The 22,744-nt window shown below is 54.3% G+C and overlaps 1 protein-coding gene across 2 annotated transcripts; it reads left to right on the forward strand.

Annotated features, from left to right (window-relative positions):
• The first annotated feature begins 8,490 nt into the window (after nucleotides 1–8,490).
• On the forward strand, nucleotides 8,491–22,196 carry LOC149523082 (zinc finger protein RFP-like). 2 transcript variants are annotated; one of them, XM_089771356.1, is made up of 9 exons: nucleotides 8,491–8,778; nucleotides 15,458–15,704; nucleotides 15,973–16,068; nucleotides 16,788–17,018; nucleotides 17,360–17,382; nucleotides 17,946–18,058; nucleotides 18,779–18,799; nucleotides 19,081–19,107; nucleotides 21,510–22,196. In XM_089771356.1, the coding sequence occupies exons 1-9, from the start codon at nucleotides 8,645–8,647 to the stop codon at nucleotides 22,052–22,054; spliced, it is 1,437 nt and encodes a 478-aa protein (XP_089627482.1). In that variant the 5' UTR covers nucleotides 8,491–8,644; the 3' UTR covers nucleotides 22,055–22,196. The 2 variants fall into 2 exon arrangements, with proteins under 2 accessions (XP_089627482.1, XP_089627481.1); XM_089771355.1 differs by lacking the exon at nucleotides 8,491–8,778 and having other exon boundaries at nucleotides 13,550–15,704.
• The last annotated feature ends 548 nt before the right edge of the window (nucleotides 22,197–22,744 follow it).

Genomic DNA, 22,744 nt, shown 5'->3' on the forward strand with positions numbered 1-22,744 from the left:
TAACGAGCATGAAAGTGACTCCTAATCGGAAAACTGGACTCACTCCACATGAAATTGCATGTGGCCGACCTATGAAATTGTTAAGCAGCCAAAAAATTGACCTGGCTGATGCAACACTTATTAAAGAAAGCATAGTCAAGTATTGTCAGGAACTTATGAGGTGTGTACAGTCTTATCATTCTCAGGTTAAAGACGCCTTCCAGGAGACCCCGACTGAGCCGTGCCATAAACTACAACCAGGAAATTAGGTTTGCGTGAAGGTTCACCAGTGGAAAACTGCCCTGAAACCCAGGTGAAAGGGTCCCTACCAAGTCCTTCTAACCACCCATACTGCTGTAAAGTGTAAGAAATTGCCCACCTGAATTCACGCCTCCCACTGCAAACCAGTTCCAGTGCCTACACAGGTTGGCCCCAACAATGAGCACCGCAGACCTGGTACCAGAAACCCAGGTCCAGAAGTAGACGGGGATCAGCGCAGGCCTGGTACTAGCAATCCAGGCCCAGAAGCAGACGACGTCGGACTTCAAGGGAGCCACGCACGTTCACCCCACCGCAAACCGGGTGAACCAGAAGCAGATGACATCTGTGCCCAGGGCAAATGGACTGCTACCCCTTTGGGCAACCTAAAGCTTCGACTTTGACTCAAGAAACCTTAGACTAGTGGTGTCCTTTTCCGGAAGGAAGGCCTCGTTTTCTAACCTGGGTTCTTATGTTTTTACTATTATTATTTATCTTTCTCTTTTGGTGGTATAGGATGTAAAGGCTGTAGAAACTAACAGCTCTAACACCTTTATTCATCTTGCACATAAGCTGAAGGCTCGAATGCCAGAATTACATAATACGTCATGTTGGGTGTGTTCCCTAGTCCCAGTAGATAGTCAAAGAGGGTTGCTTATAGTTCTCATTTCCCTTTGTGCAATGAACATAACATGGACCCCATCTTGGAAGAATTCCTCAGGAAATCTAAACATTACTTGGGAAAAGATTGAGATTAAAAATAGAAGATTCCTGAATGTATAGAAAAACCCAGACATTAGTGCCTATTAAAAAGGTAGTCTACTGATTCTGGTATGCTTGTCAGAATCAGTCAGTGCACTTGACATTTCCCATGTCGGGTCTGCTTATACTCTAACTGAAGATAAATACCAAATTATCAATGGTACAGCTGACTTTCTGATCCCTAGGTTAATGAAAGTAAATATATCATCCTGCGTACCTTCCTTCACACACACCCATTATAACTGCTCCTCTCTAAATTGTACTCGGCGCTCTCCTGGACCTAGCAACAAGTCTCTCTGTTTATGCTCTTATCCGAATGGTCCAACCCTACCCATCGGACCGGTAGGATAAAGTCCATGAAACCAACCCTTATTTAGAGTGTACTAAGTGTGCGGTAACAAAGCATATTTGACCCTTCCTCCTTCATGGAGTGGATCCTGCTACTTGGCCTGGTTGGAGCCACCTGTTGTTTACCGCCCTCATCTCCCCACTGGAAAGATTAGAAATATGAGGGACGCTGAGACAGATGCTAAAGAATCTCGTCCTCTTACTTGGCGGGCTGTGAATGATTGGACAGGTGTTTGTGCAGCATTTCCCAATGCTTGTGGAGGGGCCTTTTATCGAATAGGAGAAGGAGTAATGAGGCTTCAAGAAATTTTGGAAATAATGGCTAATATCACTGCTGATGCTTTAACTAATCTGGCTATCGAGCAGAGAAAGATCCCGCAAATGGTTCTCCAAAATCGCTTAGCACTAGATATTCTGTTAGCCTCTCAAGGAGAAACATGTGCCTTAATAGACAAGAGTGTTGTGTGTATATTCCTAATGTTTATAATGCCACTTAGAACAGAGTGCACCATCTTATGCAAGCAGCAAAAGACCATGGAAAAAAAAAAGGGGATTCCTGGTGGAGCAACCTATTTAGCTGGTTTTCAAATGTTGGTGGTTGGCTCCATAACTTACTTCGTAGCGCTGTCATTGTTATTTGTGGTTTGGTAGTTCTCTATGTCCTAATTCGTTGTGGATGTTGGATAGGCACTAAAGTGTGTTCCACCAAGTAGTAAGTTGTTACAATGTGTCCCAAGAGTCCCTTCATGGTACTCTAGGGACAAAGGGGGGACTGTTAGGACCTAGAAAAAATAGGCCTAGTGCAGTTATGCTAAAGCAAATGTAACAAAGGTTTCTGGGTAGTCCCTGGACAGAACTGGAAATAAGTTCAAGCAGGGACGCACCCTACACGCTTGCTCAAGTTGGCAAAATGAGATAAGCAAGAAGCTGCATTTTTGTACCTGCTGTGATGAGGAACAGTTTGTTTTGAGAACTGATAAGGAGCCTCCCTGTTTCTGCTCTCCCCATTTGTTCCAAACTCCCTGTTTCTGTTCTCCTTTGGCCATAACGAACTGTCTCCTTATTGCCCAGTACCTGTCTTTTGGGCTGATAAGAAATTGCTGATGCATTATGAATTGCTTAAGGCCATGATGTATAGTTGGCCAAATATGCATGGGAATTAAAGGTTTCTAACTGATAAAGGGGGGTTGGTTGCTTGGGCGAATAGTCTATGACGCGACGGAACTGTCTATATAAGCCTACCTGTAAATGAAATCGGGGCTGGTTCACTTTGGAGACGGGCCGCTCTCTATTGTTGTGTGCACCATTCAATAAAGAGCTTGTGATTGGATCTTGCTGGTGTTGCCTGTCTCTTTGCGGTCAGACAACGAACAGAGGCCGTCCGGGTTCGAGTCCCCGACATAGCTCAGGTTTCACTCAGGGGGTCTGTCTGCATGTGAAGTACCTGTGATAGCACCTGTGCTCATCTGCCCCTTATCAGCAATGCCATCTATTTGGGGGAGAAGTTGCCCTGAGATTTGCAGAAGGGACAACCTGGACAAAGGCAGTTTATTCAGGCACCCTTTGATAGCTCAGCTGGCAGAGCAGAGGACTGTAGTGTGTGTTTGGCAAGTGATCCTTAGATCACTGGTTCAACTCTGACTCAAAGGAGCTGTTCTTCTTCCTCTTGGGTGGCCTTAGCAGAAAGCAACCAAGGTAGTTACCTAGGGTCCATGTTTTCAGAGTGCTGCACTTCAATTGACAAAATGATTGTGGGTGTGAGCTGCCAATCACATTTCTTGGTGCAGGTTCTGTCCACACACAAAAGTTCTTTTGGAACAATGGCCGTTATTCCACAACAACAATGCAAGAGTCTACACAGCAATTCCGTTATTTTGAAATAATTCTGAAGTAACAGACGGCTTATTCCGACTTCTGCAAACCTCATTCTACGAAGAATAACACTTGTTCCAAATTAGCTATTTCGAAATAAGGCCTGTGTAGATGGGCCACTGCTGCTAGTTTGAACTAGCCCCTCCCCGGGGCCATTCTGAGTTATTCTTGCTAGGGCTCTAAATCAAGGTAGCTCGTCTGCACTGGAGTGCCTGCCTTGGACTATTCTGAGATTTCCTTGCAGTGTAGACGTGCTAGTTCGAAATAAGCTATTTTGGAATCACTATTCAAGAACAGCTTATTCCAAAATAAATTTGCCATGTAGTCATAGCCAGAGGGATGAAGTAGCAGGAGGGAAGCCAGAAGTGCAGAGGCCAACTGGAAAACTGAGTATCCCAGGTACCCGCATACAGTGTGTTGTGTCAGTCCCATGTGTGAAAGCAGGCTCTTTGCTGGCCAGGCCTCTCGCGCGTATTGCCATCCAAGCAAAAGGTCAACTTCCCCTTGATGAAAACCCTTACACTATGTAACTTAAAGATCAGCGACGAACAGGAACCAAAACCAGACCCAAAATGTTCATATAAAGTTTGTGCTGGTTGTGCTGACTGTGCCATGCCCGATAAGGCAGAAAAGGAAAAACAGGAAACCATCTTACCCCCTTACTCCTGTCACTTAACAGACAGGGTCTGCTAGCCTGTCACAAAAAGCACGCAAAAGCTTTCTCTATAAAACAGCTTCCCCTCCTGTATCAAATTGAGGAATCCCGAATAAACATTGGATGGTGGAATATGAGCCAGGTCCGAGGACTGATCACCCGAGGACCACCTCCCGCTCACCGAACCAAACGAGTTCCTGTAGAGCGTAACGTATACCAAACATAATGAATAGCAAATATGTTGTTGTTGTAGTTTGTGTGTCTGTTAAATGTAAGTATTGTTATCTGAAATTGTTTAGAGGTATTGTTAAGTAGTAGTGTTAAAAGTTTTAGATAAATGATTAGTCTTATAAGTAAGACTGATGTAAATGTAACTGTTAATAATCCCTAGTCCCTTGTTAACAACTATTGGGATTTAGAGAAACCTCAAAGAATTTTCTTCACTGTATTGCATTTTGCTTATTGGTCATTCTAATAATTATTTGGTGCCTACGTATGTAAGAAATTGATAAAATCATAATTTATACGTAGAAGCCCTTCAATAAAAGTTTAAAAGATATTTAGTAATAGTTTGCCTGTTTCTGCGCCTTCCTGGGACTAGCCACATTTCTGAACCTTTTCCTTTAAACCACACCATGGTGTAAGGGGCAGCAGTCAGTACTTTGAATACTGCAATCTGAGTTCAAATCTCAGTGGGACCTGCTAGGTTGGGCTTGTTGTTGTGAGGTTTTTCACACTGCATGTTTATGGTCTCTGCTGTGGGCTTTTTGCACAAGAATGGCAGTTCCTGTGCAAAAACTATGGGAGTGTTTACCCTGCATGTGCATTCTTGCACAAGAAAATGTACAGTAAACCATTGGAAAAGAGGGCTTCTTGTGCAAGAGTTATTCCTCTCCCCATAACGAATAAGCCCTCTTGCACAAGAGGGCAGTGTGCACAGGCAAGAGGGATTTCTTGTGCCAGCAACCCCTATGGCTAAAATAGCCATTAGAGCTTTCTTGCACAAGAGAGGGTCCATGGATGCTCTTTATAAGGAGATAAACCACCTCATAGAGCTGGAAGGAGCCTTGAGAAGTTATCTAGCTCTGTCCTTTTGCTCATGGAAGGACCAAAAGCCATCCATGACAGATTTGCCCTGGATCCCTAAATGGGTATCTCAAGCTCACAACCCTAGGTTTAGCAGGCCAATGTGGATGTGCTCTTGCACAAGAGCTCTTGCCCAAAACAGTTCTTGAGCAAGAAGCGTGCAGTGTAGATGGAGCCTAAAGTTTTTCATATTTTTTGTTTTAAAAATATTTCAAACAATTGTTCAATGTGCCCCAGGGCTGGAATTGTGCTGCAGCCTCCTCCCTCGCTACAGTCGCTGGCTTCATGAGCACTGGCCTTCTGTCTGGCTGCTGGCGGGGGGTGAGAGGTGGCAGGTACCTATGGGTAACAGGTGCCAAGGCACATGCAGAGACGCCAGCGTCTGCTTCTCTGCAAGTGACCTCACTGTGCACAGCTCAGCTTTTAGGAAACACTCTCCTCCTGTCTGCGCCTAACACCAGTGTCACTGTCTGCTCCTGAGGGGTCCTGTCTGGGGGAAAATGGCAATTCCAGGGGACACTTGCTCAGTGTTGAAACATCTCACAGGTAACATGGCAAAGAGGAAGCCAAGGAGACTCTACATCTACCAGGAAACATCACAACTATCAACCCAGACAGGACTTGAAACTGCAATCCCTGGCTTAAAAAGCCATTGCTTTGTCCATTAGGCTACTGGGGCACACAAAGGATAACAAAGAGACAGAAATTCCCTCTTCCAAATGCACATTCCTCAATTTTAGGTGCCAGATTCAAGCCCTTGGAAGGAGCCAGAAACACAGGAAAGGCTGATCACAGTGGGAGGCTAGCCCTCCCCAGCTTGCCCTGGTGGCCACTCTGGGCACCACCAGGGAAACTCGTCTGCACCCCTCCCGGCCCCGGAGCCCTTAAAGGGGCACGGTCTGGCAATGGTGCCCATGCCAGGTGCAAGCCTGTCTGCACCCAGCCAGCAGACCCTGCACCTGGCATGGCACGAACCAGCCACCCGCTGCCACCCAGCCCTCCGCTTCTTCAGGCTGGCGGTTCCCAGGAGCCTGCCCGGGGCCGCAAGAGGCCGGCGCCCGCCTGGTCTAGTGCGTAGATCGTGGACCTCATCCATGACCTCCGTACTAGGCACAGGAAAGTGGCTGTCTAGGGCAGGAGAGCTGCCAGCCTGGCCACCAAAGGCCACATGCAAACCCAGGAGCAGGTTTGCATGAAAATCAAGGTGGTCCAGTGAGACCCCCGACCCTGAGCTCTGAGCTTAGAACATAAGAACAGCCGTACTGGGTCAGACCAAAGGTCCATCTAGCCCAGTAGCCTGTCTGCCGACAGCGGTCAACACTAAGTATCCCGGAGGGGATGGACTGAAGACAATGACCATGCCATTTGTCTCGTGCCATCCATCTCCAGCCTTCCACAAACAAAGGCCAGGGACACCATTCCTACCCCCCTGGCTAATAGCACTCCATAGACCCAACCTCCATGAATTTATCTAACTTCTCTTTAAACTCTGTTCTAGTTCTAGCCTTCACAGCCTCCTGCAGCAAGGAATTCCACAGGTTGACTCTTTGCTTTGTGAAGAAGAACTTTCTGTTATTAGTTTGAAGCCTGCTACCCATTCATTTCATTTGGTGTCCTCTAGTCCTTCTATTATGGGAACTGATGAAGAACTTTTCTTTATGCACCCTCTCCTCACCACTCATGCTTTTATATACCTCTATCATATCCCCCCCCCCCCAGTCTCCTCTTTTCTAAGCTGAAAAGTCCCTGTCTTTTTAGCCTCTCTTGGGACCTGTTCCAAACCCCTAATCATTTTAGTTGCCCTTTTCTGAACCCTTTCCAAGGCCAAAACATCTCTTTTGAGGTTAGGAGACCACATCCGTACACAGTACTGAAGATATGGCGTACCATACTTTTATACTTCCTCTCCTCCTTCTTCCCCTGGCTTGTCCCTTCCAGCTCCCTCCTCCCAGGTTACCCAATCCCCTCTCCCACCCGCTCTCTTCCCCTCTCCCACCTCCTTTCCCCAGTCTCCCCGAGTTTTGTTAAATAAAGAGAGTTTCTATTTTTGACCACACATGTCCTTTATTTTGTACATCAGGGAGGGGGACTAGGAAGGGGTAAGTGGAAGGATGTGAGGAGGGAATGAGGTACGAGCCCCCGATGAGGAGGACTAGGGTGGCTCTGTGGGCTCGAGGTGGAAACTCTCCTGCAGCCCCCTGATTGACCACCCCGGATGGCAGCCTGTGGCAAGTGCAGCCGGGCTGATGGCCGAGTGCTGTGATGTGCCGAGTGTGGGCACTCAGGACACTCCAAGCCAGGACTGCTTTGCTGTCCCTCATCGAGGTAGACAAGCAAGCGGGGAACCCTGAGAATTGTCTGTCCGGGGTGGGGGTTGGGTCACTTTAAGCACAGCCCTCGGCTAGCCTGAGACAGCAGCTCCACACTCTGAGTCCTAACCTGATACCCTGCCGGCACTGCTTCCGGCCAGCCTTAACTTTGGTTCAGGGTCCACTCAGTGTGGACATGCTAGTTTGAATTAGCACAATGCTAATTCAAACTAGTTTTTAGGTCTAGATGCACTAGTTCCAATTAGCTTAGTTCGAATTAACGAATTAGTGCTGTAGTGTAGACATACCCCCAGCTACTAAGGCAGGTCTGCCTCCCCCAACAGGCTGTTTTACTGCCCCAGATGGGGTGGAGAATGGGGGTGATATGGGCCACCACCACCCCAGGGGGCTGCTCTCTGCTTCATTGCCCCATTTCCCTGGGCAGGACCCAGAGTGGCCACAGACACCTGCTCCAGCCCCTTGTGTTCCCCTTCCCATAGGGCCTCACAAGTTCAAGCCCAGTGGCCCCAGGGGGGTGGCTGCCCCCAGCGCTCAGACACAGCCTGGGCCTGAGCGGGCACGTGGCTGTTCTGTGCCAGCGACAAGGCACAACTGGGTCACTGGGGTTGAGGGCAGAGCCACCCCCCCCCCACTGAGACTCAGCCCCACTCTGCCCCTCCCAGCTGCTCCCCCTCCCCCAACTGCCCTGGACTCTTCTGGCTCCATCACCCCCGACCCTGCCCGTGACTATGTTCCCCCAGGGTGCCCTGCTGCCTGGGTCAGAGACATGGGGGCGGGGGGGGGCGGGTCATCTGTGATCCGACTCCCCCCTCTCCCGTTTGCCCTTTTCTGTCCGACTGTCGGGTGCTCCTGCCCCCCCCCGCGTCCTCAGAGTCGCTGAAACCTCCTGGGGGCGGGGCCGCTGCAGGAGAGGGGGGGGCGGGGCGGACACAACATCCCCCCCGCTCCGCTCTCCCGGCCGGGGCTCAGCGCAGGGAAAGGCCCCGTCGGGCCGAACGCGCAGCAGCACAAGCCCCGCCCCCGGCAGCCCCTCTGGCCCCGCCCCCTCCCCGGCACGTGGGGACCCGCCTCCTTGTTGTGACACGCGGTGCCAGGCACTGGGCGGGGGCGCGGCCAGGCAGTTCCCGGTCTGAGCTAAGCCCCGGTGCTGATCCCGGAGCGGAGTCACGGATGCGCTGCGCACGCGCAGTCTGACCCCCCTCCCTATCCTGCACGAACTGGCCGGGTTTTCAATGCGTCTCCCCCCGCCCATCGCTCCCGGCCCCTGCCCAGGCCCCGCTGCGATTGGCCCCTGGGCGGAGCCCGCAGCAGCGTCCGACTCTACGCGCAGGTAGAGAGGCGGCCGCCACTGCGCATGCGCCGCGCCCTGTCTAGGGCTAGTCCTGGGGGAGCCGTTAGGGCCGTTACTCGCCGCGCTGCTGCGTCCGCTTCGGGCGGGGCCGGGCCGGGCCGGGCCGGGACGAGCCGAGCGCGGAGGCGCCGAGCGGGGTGAGGCGGCAGCCGCGAGGGGGGCGGGGCCAGGGGTTCAATCGCGGCGACGGGCGGGGGGGCCTCTTGGACCCAAATCGCTGGCACCGGGCTGGTGCGCTGGGGACTTGCCGCGGGGGGCGCGCGGGGACACAAAACCCAACCCCCCGGTACCGAGCCCGGCCCCACAGCTGGTGCGTTGGGGACAAGGGCCCCGCCCCCCTCTCCTCTGCGGCGGCAGAGACACGGAGCGGCCCCGCCCCCAGGAGGTTTCTGCCCTTAGGAATGGGGGGGGGGCGAAGTGCGGGCTCTGGGGCCGAGGGATCAACCCCCCCCCCCAGCAGGGAGCAGCGGCCCTTGGTCTGACGTGGGGGGGCCCCCAAAGCGGGTCACAGCCCGTGTCAGAAGGAGCAGCTGGGGGGGGCGCAGAGCGACTCTGAGGACGGGCAAGGCGGGGGGGGGGGGGTGGACAGAAAAGGGCAAACTGCCGGGGGGGGGGAGCAGTCGGATCAAAACGGAGCGAATCCCTGGGAAGCCTGTGAGCACAGCCCCCCCCCGCCATGCCTTGCCCGGCCTCTGACCCAGGCAGCAGGGCGCCCTGAGGGGAACATAGTCACAGGGGCAGGGGGTGGGGAATGGAGCCAGTTGGGGGACCAGCAGCTGGGACGGGCAGAGTGGGGCTGAGTCTTAGTGGGGGGAGGTGGCTCTGCCCTCAACCCCAGTGACCCAGTTGTGCCCTGTCGCTGGCACAGAACAGCCACGTCCTTGCCCAGACCCTGGTTGTGTCTGAGCGCTGGGGGCAACTATCCTCCTGGGGTCATTGGTCCTCAGCTTGTGGGGCCTGAGGGGAGGGGAGGGGAACATGAGGGCCTGAAGCAGGTGTCTGTGGCCTGCCCTGGGAAATGGGGAACAAAGCAGAGAGCAGCCCTCTGGGGTCCTTATCACCCCCATTCTCCACACCACCTGGGGCAGTAAAAAGCCTGTTGGGGGGGGCAGCCCTGCCTTAGCAGCTGGGAGACACTGGTCCCCAAATAGGTCCTGGCTCTGATGATCATTAATGACAGGGTGAGTCATGTGCCTCAGCAGCATGTTACTTTTATTGGGTGCAAAGGGGAACAGAGTTTGATTGTGAAACATGAGTCAATGGGAGGGTTAATCCGTCTGCCCCTTCAGCTCCCCAACAAGGACAATGACTCAGGGCAGCAGCTTCCCTCCAGAAAGCAGATGATGCTGCAATTAAAACCTGGGAGGAAAACCCCCAAACCTGAGAGGATTTTCGCTCAGTAACTGTCAGTGCCTGTGGGACCCGCCTGTTGATGACACTGAGCAAAACCCCACTGCATCCGCAGGACAGTGAATACACCCAAACAAAGCAGAAGCAAACGATTTGCATAGATACCCCAGGGTCCCTCCCCAGTCCCAGCTTGCTGTACGGGACACAGTCCTTCAGTTCCTGCCTATGCCTATAAACGGGAGCAGCGCTGGCTTCTAGTTGCCTTAAGAAACCCCAGGCCCTGTAGCATCTGAGAGACTAGCAAAAAATCTGGAGAGTGTCATGAGCTTTTATGGCACAATTCACTGCCTCAGACGGCAAACATGGAGCAGTAGGCAGAGCCCACAAAAGCTCGTTTTTTAAGCCTCTTTTAGTTACAGACTAACACGGCTCCCCCGAGACATAAGAACATAAGAACGGCTGTACTGGGTCAGGCCAAAGGTCCATCTAGCCCAGTATCCTGTCTACCGACAGTGGCCACCACCAGGTGCCCCAGAGAGGGTGGACCGAAGACAATGATCAAGCGATTTGTCTCCTGCCATCCCTCTCCAGCCTCTGACAAACAGAGGCCAAGGACACCATTTTATCCCCTGGCTAATAGCCTTTTATGGACCTAACCTCCATGAATTTATCCAGCTTCTCTTTAAACTCTATTATAGTCCTAGCCTTCACAGCCTCCTCTGGCAAGGAGTTCCACAGGTTGACAACACGCTATGTGAAGAAGAACTTCCTTTTATTAGTTTTAAACCTGCTACCCATTAATTTCATTTGGTGTCCTCTAGTTCTTCTATTATGGGAACTAATAAATAACTTTGCTTTATCAGCCCTCTCCACACCACTCATGATTTTATAGACCTCTATCATATCTCCCCTCAGTCTCCTCTTTTCTAAACTGAAAAGTCCCAGTCGCTTTAGCCTCTCCTCATATGGGACCCGTTCCAAACCCCTAATCATTTTAGTTGCCCTTTTCTGAGCCCTTTCCAAGGCCAAAATATCTTTTTTGAGGTGAGGAGACCACATCTGTACACAGTATTCAAGATGTGGGCGTACCATAGTTTTATACAGGGGCAGTAAGATATTCTGGGTCTTATTTTCTATCCCTTTCCTAATAATTCCTAGCATCCTATTTGCCTTTTTGACCACCGCTGCACTCTGTGTGGAAGTTTTCAGAGAACTATCCACGATAACTCCACGATCTCTTTCCTGATTTGTCGTAGCCAAATTAGCCCCCATCATACTGTACGTATAGTTGGGGTTATTTTCCCCGATGTGCATTACTTTACACTTATCCACATTAAATTTCATTTGCCATTTTGTTGCCCAATCACTCAGTTTGGTGAGATCTTCTTGGAGTCCCTCACAGTCTGCTTCTGTCTTGACTATCTTAAACAGTTTGGTATCATCTGCAAACTTTACTACCTCACTGCTTACCCCTTTCTCCAGATATTTATGAATAAGTTGAAAAGGACTGGTCCCAGGACTGACCCTTAGGGGACACCACTAGTTACCCCTCTCCAATCTGAAAATTTACCATTTATTCCTACCCTTTGTTTCCTGTCTTTTAACCAGTTCTCAATCCAAGAAAGGACCTTCCCTCTTATCCCATGGCCATGTAATTTACACAAGTATACTATAATCCAAGTATACTATATCTACTGGATCCCCCTTGTCCGCATGTTTGTTAACCCCTTCAAAGAACTCTAATAGATTAGTAAGACAGGATTTCCCTTTACAGAAACCATGTTGACTTTTGTCCAACAAATTATGTTCTTCTACATGCTTCACAATTTTATTCTTTACTATTGTTTCGACTAATTTGCCCGGTACTGAAGTTAGATTTACCGGTCTGTAATTGCCAGGATAGCCTCTAGAGCCCTTTTTAAATATTGGTGTCACGTTGGCTATCTTCCAGTCATTAGGTACAGAAGCCGATTTAAAGGATAGGTTACAAATCACAGATAATTGCTCAGCAATTTCCCATTTAAGTTCTTTTAGAACCCTTGGATGAATGCCATCCGGTCCCGGAGATTTGTTAACATTAAGTTTTTCTATTTGTTCCAAAACCTCCTCTAATGACACTTCAATCCGGGACAGTTCCTCAGATTCATCACCCACAAAGGACGGTGCAGATTCAGGAATCTCCCCAACGTTCTCAGCCGTGAAGACTGAAGCAAAGAAATCATTTAGTTTCTCTGCAATGGCTTTATCGTCCTTGATTGCTTCTTTTATAGCTCGATCATCTAGGTGACCCACAGGCTTTTTAGCAGGCTTCCTGCTTCTAATGTACTTAAAAAACATTTTGTTATTTCTTTTTCAGTTTTTGGCTAGCTGTTCCTCAAAATCTTGTTTTGCTTTTCTTAATTAAATGTTTACACTTGATTTGACAGTGTTTATGTTCCTTTCTACAGGCAGTCCCCGACTTACGCGGATCCGACTTATGTCGGATCCGCACTTACGTTCCTGGAATCCTCCTTCTCCTCATCCTGGAGCTGCTGGTCATCTGGGTTGTCATCCTGAAGCTGCGGCCGCTGCTGCCCAGGTGTCTCCATCCCAGACTCCACAACTGTCCCTGGAGACGGGGTTCAGGGCGAGAAAGCCCCGTTGGTAAGCTGCTCCGGTGCCCCTGGTCTGCTGGAGACCGTCTCCAGCAGACCAGGGGCACCGGGCGGGTTCCCGCGCTTCTGAGGCTTTGCCCCCCCCCCCCCCCCCCCCCCCCGCGGCTGCGGCTTCAGTCCGGGAGCCTGTGGTCTGCTGGGGACGGTCCCCAGCAGACCACAGGCACCCAGATTGAAGCGGCAGCAGCGGCGGTTCCCCGCGCCTGCGGCTTCAGTCCGTGAGCCTGTGGTCTGCTGGGGACCGTCCCCAGTAGACCACAGGCTCCCGGACTGAAGCCGCAGCCGCGGCGGGGTCCCTCGCCTCTGAGGCTTTGCCAGAGCAAAGCCTCAGAGGCTCTGCTCCCCGTGTCCCTGGTCTGCTGGGGGGGGGGGGCAGCTAGTGTGCTTCCCCCCCCCTCCCCCCCCCAGCAGACCAGGCTTTTGTTTTGGATTCTGGGGCAGAGCAGCTGGGGCGCTGCCGATTGGTCCTGCAGCACCCACTCTGGGCACTACTGGACCAACCCGGCAGCACCCCAGCTGCTCTGCCCCAGGTCCTGATTCAGCCGCTGCTGGTCAGTTTCAGCAGCGGCTGAATCAGGACGCCTGGGGCAGAGCAGATGGGGTGCTGCTAGGTTGGTTCAGTAGCACCCAGGAGCGGCGCTACTGGAGCAACCCAGCAGCATCCCAGCTGCTCTGCCCCAGGCGTCCCCAAGTCAGCTTCTGCTGAAACTGACCAGCGCTGACTACAGGAAGCCCCAGGCAGAGTTGCTCTGCCCCGGGCTTCCTGGAATCAGCTGCTGATCAGTTTCAGCAGCAGCTGACTTGGGGATGCCTGGGGTTCTTAAGTTGATTCTGTATGTAAGTCAGAACTGGCGGTCAGTTTCAGCAGTGTCTGAATCTGGACGCCAGTTCCGACTTACATACAGATTCAACTTAAGAACAAACCTACAGTCCCTATCTTGTACGTAACCCGGGGACTGCCTGTATTTATCTCACTAGGATTGGACTTCCACTTCTTAAAAGATAGCTTTTTGTCCCTCACTGCTTCTTTTACATGGTGGTTAAGCCAAGGTGACTTTTTTTTAGGTCTCTTGCTTTGTTTTTTAATTTGGGGTATACATTTAAGTTGGGCCTCTATTATGGTGTCTTTAAAAAGTTTCCATGCAGCTTTCAGGGATTTGGCTCTAGTCACTGTGCCTTTTAATTTCTGTTTAACTAACCTCCTCATTTTTGCGTAATTCCCCTTGTTGAAATTAAATGCCAGGGTGCTGGACTGCTGAGGTGTTCTTCCCACCACAGGAATGTTGAATGTTATTATATTATGGTCACTATTCCCAAGCGGACCTGTAACGGTTATATCCTGGACCTGATCCTGTGCGCCGCTCAGGACTAAATCGAGAATTGCCTCTCCCCTGTGGGTTCCTGCACTAGCTGCTCCAAGAAGCAGTCATTTAAGCCATTGAGAAATTTTATCTCTGCTTCTCTTCCTGAGGTGACATGTATCCAGTCAATATGGGGGTAATTAAAATCCCCCATTATTATAGAGTTCTCTATTTTGGTAGCCTCTCTAATCTCCCTCAGCATTTCTATGTCAGTATCGCTGTCCTGGTCAGGTGGTCGGTAATATATCCCTACTGCTAATTTCTTATTATTGGAGCATGGAATTTCTATCCATAGCGATTCTATGGAACCTGTTGATTCATTGAATATTTTTATTTCATTTGATTCTACATTATCTTTCACATACAGTGCCACTCCGCCACCCACCCGGCCTGCTCTATCCTTTCGATATATTTTATATCCCGGTATGATTGTGTCTCTCAGATTTTCCTCATTCCACCAGGTTTCAGTGATGCCTATTATGTCTATCTCCTCATTTAATACAAGGTACTCTAGTTCACCCATCTTATTGGTCAGACTTCTAGCATTTGTGTACAAGCACTTTAAATATTTGCCACTGGTTATTTGTCTGCCCTTCCCTGATGCATTGGATTCCTTTGTATGCGGTTGTTTGTCAGCTCTGGCCAATGGTTTGCCCTCTCCCCTCCTCTCTTTCCGACTACAGCTTAGAGACTCTCTATCAACGGATTCTCCTCTAAGAGAAGTCTCTCTCCGATTTATGTGCATGTCCGCACCAATCGTCTTTCCCCCATCTCTTAGTTTAAAAACTGCTCTACGGCCTTATTAATGTTTAGTGCCAGCAGTCTGGTTCCACCACGGTTTAGGTGGAGCCCATCCTTCCTGTATAGGCTCCCCCTCTCCCAAAAGTGTCCCCAGTTCGTAATAAATCTAAACCCCTCTTCCCTACACCATCGTCTCATCCACGCATTGAGACTCTGAAGCACTGCCAGCCTACCTAGCCCTGCGCGTGGAACTGGAAGCATTTCTGAGAACGCCACCATTTTAACCAGGCAAGGTTCTGTGTGTCTGTAACTGCCTGGGAATTTTCATAGGTAGCTTGGTGCTTGTTTGGGGGCATGTCTGGGTCTCTGACATCTGTGGGGTTTTTACTTTCTTCATTTCCATCCAGCAGCTGTGATTGGCTCCCTGTTGTGCAACCTGCTTAGGAAAAAAAAAAAAGAGCAGCTTAAACAGGCTACGCTGCTCCCTCTGCTCTGGAAACGAAACTAACCTGCAGGGTGGTGTCTGTGTTCGGAGGACCCATGGCTGCCGGGGATCTGTCTGGGAGCTTCCAGGAAGAGGTGACATGTCCTCTCTGTCTGGAGTATTTCACAGATCCAGTGTCTATTGAGTGTGGGCATAACTTCTGCCGGGCCTGCCTCAGCCGGTGCTGGGGAGAGTCGGAACCCAACTTCTCCTGCCCCCAATGCAGAGAGACCATCCCGCAGAGACACCTGCGGCCAAACTACCAGCTGGGGAACCTGGTGGAGCTGGTGAAACGCCTGCGGCTCCCGGCAGGGTCAGCGCCCGAGGGGCAGCCAGGGTGCGAGAAGCACCAGGAGGCTCTGAAGGTCTTCTGTCAGGAGGATCAAGCCCCCATCTGTGTGATCTCCAGAGAGTCCCAGGCTCACCGCACGCACATGGCTGTGCCCATCGAGGAAGCTGCCCAGGAGTGCAAGGTAAGGACCAGACTTAGAGGGGCAGTTTCTCTGCAGCGACAGAGCCTCCTGCGTGTGTCTGACCTGCCCTGGGTAGAGCCAAGGGCCTGTCTGGGAACAGGACCCGGCCACATGGGGCTGGGCCAGGTCCAGCAGCGCTGCTGGGCAGTTACCAAGGGCTGGAGGGGGGGGTCCTGCTCCCCCTGCCTCACTGCTCCGTGGTGCTGTTCTCGCTGGGCACAAGCCAGTGGCCCCAAGCAGCCCCCAGAGCCGCTGTCTGTGTTTGCAGGAGCAAATCCTGAGCCGCCTGCAGCATCTGCGGGAGGAGAGAGACGCGCTCCAGGGCCTGGAATCCGACTGGGCCAAGGAGAGCGAGAAGCTCCTGGTAGGTGCCTGGCTCTGCCCAGCCACTTTGCACGGGGGAGCAGTGACAGCAGCCGGGGAGTCTCTGTGCTGGCTGGTGTCTTGGTCAGTCAGAAGGTTAAAGGGTTTCCATGGTCGATGCAGGGACACAGCTCAGGGTCACTTCCACCTCTGGGGGGTGGCCTCTACTCACAGCTACCTGGTGTAAATCAGGAGAGGGACCCCACTGGGGTACAGGTCAGGCTCCTCTGTTACCCTGGCATTAGTTCCCACTAGGGTGAATGACGTTCAGGTCAGACTCCTGAGGGTCCCTGGCATTAGTTCCCACTGGGGTTGGTGGGTTCACCCCAGGCTGGCTGGGAGCAGCCTCTGGCTCTGACTCTCTCCTGTGGGGGGCAGGAACGAGGCCTGTCAAACTGCTGTGTACCCAGCTGTGGCAGGGTCAGGCTGAGGGGAGATCTGTGCTGACCCCCGGGTGTGAGTGTCAGACACCCCAGGGATGCCAGCGGCTGGTTTGGGCCCCATTTCCCAAGGCCTGGGCTGCACGTCAGTCTGTTGGTGCCGTGACGGGGGTTGGGGTGATTTTTGGTGACACTTTTACCCTGGGATAAGCCCTGGGCCAGACCCAGCCGGCCTGGCAAAGACACAGAGTGAAACGCTCCGCGCAGCCCGGACAAGGCCCTGCCACTTCCCACGGCCCCGCTCACCTGCGTTCTGGCCCGGCCTGCTCTGCACCCCCAGAGGCAGACGGACGTGGAGCGACAGCTGGTGCGCTGGGAGTGCGAGCGGCTGCGGCAGTTCCTGGTGGAGCATGAGCGCCTCCTGCTGACCCGGCTGGGAGAGCTGGACAAAGAGATTGGGAGGAGGAGGGAGGAACATACCACCCGTCTGGGCGAGGAGATTTCCCGGCTCAGCGCCCTGATCTCGGAGCTGGAGGAGAAGCATCGGCAGCCGGCGCTGGAATTGCTGCAGGTGAGACGGGGTCAGACGCGCCCAGAGCCCAGTGCGGGGAGGGGGTGCCCCTGAGTCACTGGGGGCTCACAGGGTAACTCCGTGCAGGGAGCAGGGCCCCAGGGCTGCAGAGATGCAGGAGTTTGGCCCATTGGGAAGGCTGGTGAAAAACTGGGCTTGGTCCCCCTGCAAAGCAGCTGGTGAGAAAGAGGCTTGGCTTCCCCTAGCACAGCCTTTTACTGGGTCTCCCACCTGGGGGAGCAACCTGTGGGACATGGGAGCAACGTGACCCGTCTGGGCAGGGGGCTGGGCTGGGCCAGGCCATGGGCACTAACTTTCTACTCTGTCTCCTTCCCCTCTAGGGTGTGAGAAGCGCCATGAGCAGGTAGGTCCGGGCTCCATCTGCCCCTCACCCCCCATCATGCTGGGAGCAGGCTCAGAGTCCGACTGTGAACCCAGCCCCAGCCCCCCACCATGGGCATGTCTCGCCCTCTAAACCCTGCCCGCTCTGTACCCACTGCCTTGGGGCCACTTGGGGCCACTGCCGCTGTGGCTGTTGAGCCCCACAGCCTGTGACGGGGAAGCCTCTCTGGGACCTGGCTGGCTCAGGGGAATATTAATAGGGCTGAGGCTGGTCACCCCAAGGACCCAGCTGGGACCTAGCCCCAGCTTTGGTCTGGCCCATGGGGAAAGAGCCGAGTGTCCCAGACAAGGCCCTAGGGGGGCAGAACCCCCACCCCCTGGGGAGTGACGAGGCCCCTGGGGGCTGAGCGGAGAAGCTGAGGAGCGGCTGCACCCAGAGAACAGGTCCCTCTCTCAGCCCTGGGCCAGCCAGGCCCCGGTGGAGCACAATATTGGATTGTCTGGTTCAAAACCAGACACCTGGCAACCCTGTCTGGCTTTGAGGGGCCGAGGCAGGAGACCAATAACACCCTCGTGTCTCTGCAGGGGCGAGGAGGCGACGTCGCCGCATCCGGTGCCCAAGTGCCCGGAGCTGGAGCGGAGAATCCGGGACTTCCCAGGAGAGAACAGTCTCCAGGGGGCTGTGACGGGATTCCTGGGTACGGGGCGGCGCTGCTGGGGGCTCCTCTCTCACTGTCTGGGGGTGTGGGGAGGGGTGTGGAAAGGCCCAGCTGGGTCCCAGAGACCCCAGGGTCTGCTCCTGGGGGTGGTGGGTTCCTGAGCCCAGGGAAGTGGGGGGCTGAGCGGCAGGATCCCAGCGGGACACGAATGGCAGAGAACAGGCGCAGGGAGTGCAGGTGCCTCCCTGCGGTCGTCCCCTCCTGCTGCCAAGCAGAGTGTCCCCCAGCCCAGCCCAGCCTGCGTGGGCCGAGGGGCAGGGGGAGGTTTCTGGGGATGCTGGGAGCTGGTTGCCGTGGGAGACGTTTTCGCAGACTCAGGGCCTGAGTCCCAGATCCCTGGACGTTCACGGAGCCTCCCTGGCTGACACCAGCCACACGCCTGGGCCTGGTGTCTGAACCCCTTGGGCCAGACACTCAGAGCTGGGCAGGTGCCCGGCAAGTCACACAGGGGCCTGGCGGGAGTTTCAGAAGCCCCAGAGCAGCTGGGCCCCTAACTCCCACTAGTGCTCATGGGAGTTGGGCACCACCCCTGTTCGGGTGCATGTGAAATCCCAGGGGCTGTGTGGCTGCAGGTGGAAATGGCTGAGAAGCTGGTTCTGGGGCCTTACTCCCCAGGTCCCTCTGGCAGCGCAGGGCAGAGCTGGGCTGTGAGCCCTGGGCACTGCCCCCCCCACTGACGGTTTTTCTCTTCCCTTCCAGGGGCGCTGGCTGCAGAGAGAGGTGAGGATCCTGGGGTGCTGCCCTAGGGCCGGGCACCACAGCTGCTGGGAGCCTGTTCCCCTGCCTAGAGCAGCCCCTGGGCTGGGCTGGGCAGGCGCCAGGGGTCGGTGCAGGGGGCAGTCCAGCCGGGGAGCATGGGACAGAGCAGCCGAGGGGAGTCAGAGACAGTGAAGTCCTGCTCTGTGAGGAGCCGGGGGTGGCGGGAGAAGACAGGATGTCCCTGCTCCCGCTCCGGGGGGCTCTGCGATGGGAATTCTCACCTCTCTCTCTGCTTGTTCCAGGACTCAGGCGAGCCCAAGAATTCGCAGGTAACCGGCCTTGCCCTGGTGTCGGTGACTCCAGCTCTGGCTCCCTGCAGCCCCCCTTCCCCCATGATGTACCAGTGCCCCAGGCCTGGGAGATGGCCAGGCTCTTGGGGGAACAATAACCCCAGACCCTCGGGCACACCCCTGTGCAGGGACCCCACAGGGAGGGGCTGGGAGCCAGGGGGCCTCTCACACCCTGCTGGGGAAGCCGGGCGCTGGAGCCCAGAGGAGGGGCTGGGGGATGTTATGGAGCCGGGTTGTGACTCCAGAGCTAAGGCCGGGAGACGCTTCCCACCAGAACCCTGCTCATCCCCCCTCGGCCTGGGACAGGAAGCGGCTTCCCTGGCGTGTCTGGACAGTGGGGCTGGTCCCAGGGGCAAATCCAGGGTCCAGGTCGGGGCCCCGTCTCCTGTCTAAACACCAGGGGTCTGTCTGCTCTGCCTGGGGTAGCAAGTGTCCGAGCCGGGGAGCACTGGGGCTCTAACCACACAAAGCAGGGGGGGTGGCTGTGTGCCCCAGGCAGAACAGATCTCTGGGCAGCTCAGCTCTGTGCACCCTCCCCCTGGGTCCTAAGGAAATCCCGGCTGGAACCTGCCCCTCCCTTCACCCCCCCTCTGTCCTCATGGTGTCTGCTCTTCTTGCCCCCATCACCTCCCTTCTGCTCCTCTCATCTGCCCCTCCCCTTCCCTCTCCCAGCATCAGCCTGTCCCCTCCCCCCAGCCCCACTGACACCTTCCCACCCCTCCCCCGCTCCTCCTGCTCTTCCTCCTCCTTGTCTCCCCTTGGCCCTTGTTAGCCCTGGTGCCTGCCCCTCCCCCTGCCCCATTGCTGCCAGCCCATCTGCTCACCCTCCTCTGCCCTCTGTCTCACCCCTCCCCTGGGTACCTCTCTAGGCCCCTGGCACCCACCCTTCCCTCCCCTCCCCACCGAGGATCAAACCTTCCCTCTTCCCCTCTCCCCCATCTGCCCTGGTGCCTTCTCCATCCCTGTTCACCCGACATTTCTCTCTCCTTCCACTCTGCCCCTTGGTGCTTCCCCTTTGTCCTCCTGCCCCATCCCCCTCCCCTCAGCACAAGCCCCTTTCCTCTCCCCCATCCCCAGGGTGCCTGCCCCCTCCCCTTAGTTCTCCCCTGCCCCTCACCCTCTGCCCCCTGCACCCCTCACCCCCTCTGGCCCCTGGTATTAGCCCTCCTGGTCACGTCTCTGTCTCCTTGAGACCCCTCTCTGCTCTCACCTCTGTCAGAATCACAGAACTGGAAGGGACCTTGAGAGTCATCGAGTCTGGTCCCCTGCCCCAGGACCAAGCACTGTTGAGACCATCCCTGACAGGTGTGTGTCCAACCCGCTCTTACATATTTCCAGGGATGGAGACTCCACAAACCCCCAGACAATTTATTCCAGTGTTTCACCACCCGGTCAGGCAGGAAGCTTTTTCTAATGTCCAACCTAAACCTCCCTTGCTGCAGTTTAAGCCCATTGCTGCTTGTCCTGTCCTCAGAGGCCAAGGGGAACAATTTTTCTCCCTCCTCCTTGTGACACCCTTTTAGATACTTGAAAATCTCTCTCATGTCCCCCCTCAGTCTTCTCCTTTACAAACTAAACAAGCCCAATTCTTTCAGCCTTCCCTCTTCTCTCATGGTCTCTCGACCTTTCATTGTTCTTGTTGCTCTTCTCTGGACCTTCTCCAATTTCTCCATCTCTCCCCTGAAATGTGGGGCCCAGATCTGGACACACGACTCCGGCTGAGGCCTGATCAGCGCAGAGCAGAGCAGAAGGACGACTCCTCATGTCTCGCTCACAGCGCTCCTGGGAATCTGCCTCCCTGGTGCCTGCTCTTCCCTTTGCCCCTCGGCCTGCCTGGGGTCTCCTCCCTGGGCCCCCCTTTGGGTCCTGTGGTGTAGGCCCCACCCCATCTCTGCCGCACTGGTGCCCACATCTCCTCCCCCCTCTGCCTCCCTAGGGCCTGCCCTTCCCCACACCCCTCTGTCTGCGCCCCTCTGCCCTTTGGTGTCCACCCCTCCCTCTGCCTTCCTTGCATCTGCCCCTTCACCCAGCCCCCCAGGGGACTGCCCCTTCCCTCACCCCTCTGTCCCTTTGTGCCTGCTCCTCTTGCCCCACATTGGCACTATGGTGGCTTCCTCCCCTCTGCCCCATCATCTGCCCCTCCCCTTTACTCTCCCCACATGATCCTGCCCCTCCCCTCCCCTCACTGACAGCTTGCCACCCCTCCCCCACTCATCTATCCTGCCCTTTTCCTGCTCTCTTCCCTCACAGGAAGAGGGGCCCTGACCCTCCTCAGACAACCCCACCCTTGCACAGCAATTAACGGGGGGGGGGAGGGCGGTTAATTTCCCCCTGACCTCAGGGACCCGCCCCCGGCCCTGACTCTGTGACTCTCTCCCCAGTGGATGTGACGCTGGATCCAGACATGTCTCATCCCAGCCTCATCCTGTCTGAGGATCGGAAACGTGTGAGACTCAGAGACATTAGCCAGGCTCTGTCCGACAACCTGGGGAGATTTAACTATTGTCCCTCTGTGCTGGGTGCCGAGGGATTCACGGGCGGGAGGCATTACTGGGAGGTGGAGGTGGGAGACAACACTATGTGGGACCTGGGGGTCTGCAGGGAATCTGTGAGCAGGAAGAGGAAGATCATACTCTCTTCTGAGGATGGATACTGGGTCGTGTGGCGGAGGGACGGGAGATACAATGCCGGCACCTCCCCCTCTACCCTCCTCCATGTGAGCACCAGGCCCAGCCGGGTGGGGATTTTCCTGGACTACGAGGCGGGCAAGGTCTCGTTTTACAATGTGACTGACGGGTCCCATCTCTTCACCTTCACTGACACCTTCTCCGGGACGCTCCGCCCCTATTTCTACACTGATTACGACGAGACTCCCCTGACCATCTGCCTGGTGCCGGCCCAGGCCGGAGGGAATCCCTGCCCCTGACAGTGACCCCGTGGCAGCCACTGGCCCCTCCCAGCTCTGCGGCTCTTCCCTCAGGGGCAGGGCCGGTTACTGCAGGTACCTGGATGTTTTGTGCCAACCAGTCACTGCCCCTTTCCCTTTGCAACCGGAGCCAGGCTGGGTGAATGGGACCCTCTGGCTGGAAGGAGTCCAGGCTGCTTTTCCCCCTGCCCTGGGTTTGCTCCACCCCAGCACAGAGTGAGGCTGGTAAGAAACGTGGCCAGACAGCGGGTGGGGTTTGCTGCCCTCGTCGTGCCTTTTCCCTTGCCCCAGGGGGAGCAGATGGTGGGGGAGAAAAAAGGGGAGTTTTCTACTGCTGTGAAATGTCAGTGTCAAATATGAATGAAAAACATCTTCTAATTTAGAAACTGTTGTCATTGTAACAAGGTGCCCACACAGCTACCTTTGCCTTTACAGTTCAACAGCTTTTTATTAAAAGTCTATTTTTAGAAATGGAATGATTGACCTTTATTCTTCCCTCATGTCGATATTGACATTTGACGGGTTTACAGTTGTGTACATCCTTGGCATGTCAGCTTCGGCACTTCAAGAAATCCAAAACATTTTTCTGAACCCAATTAAATAATGAATTTGGTAACAGTGACAATGCCCATGTGTCATAACCAGCGCAGTGACACATGTATGTGGCTGCTCCTTCGCTTGCTTGCCTTG

The sequence above is a fragment of the Pelodiscus sinensis genome, chromosome 19 (genome assembly GCF_052426305.1).
Source record: "Pelodiscus sinensis isolate ZL-2025 chromosome 19, ASM5242630v1, whole genome shotgun sequence".
In the NCBI taxonomy this organism is placed as follows: Eukaryota; Metazoa; Chordata; order Testudines; family Trionychidae; genus Pelodiscus; species Pelodiscus sinensis.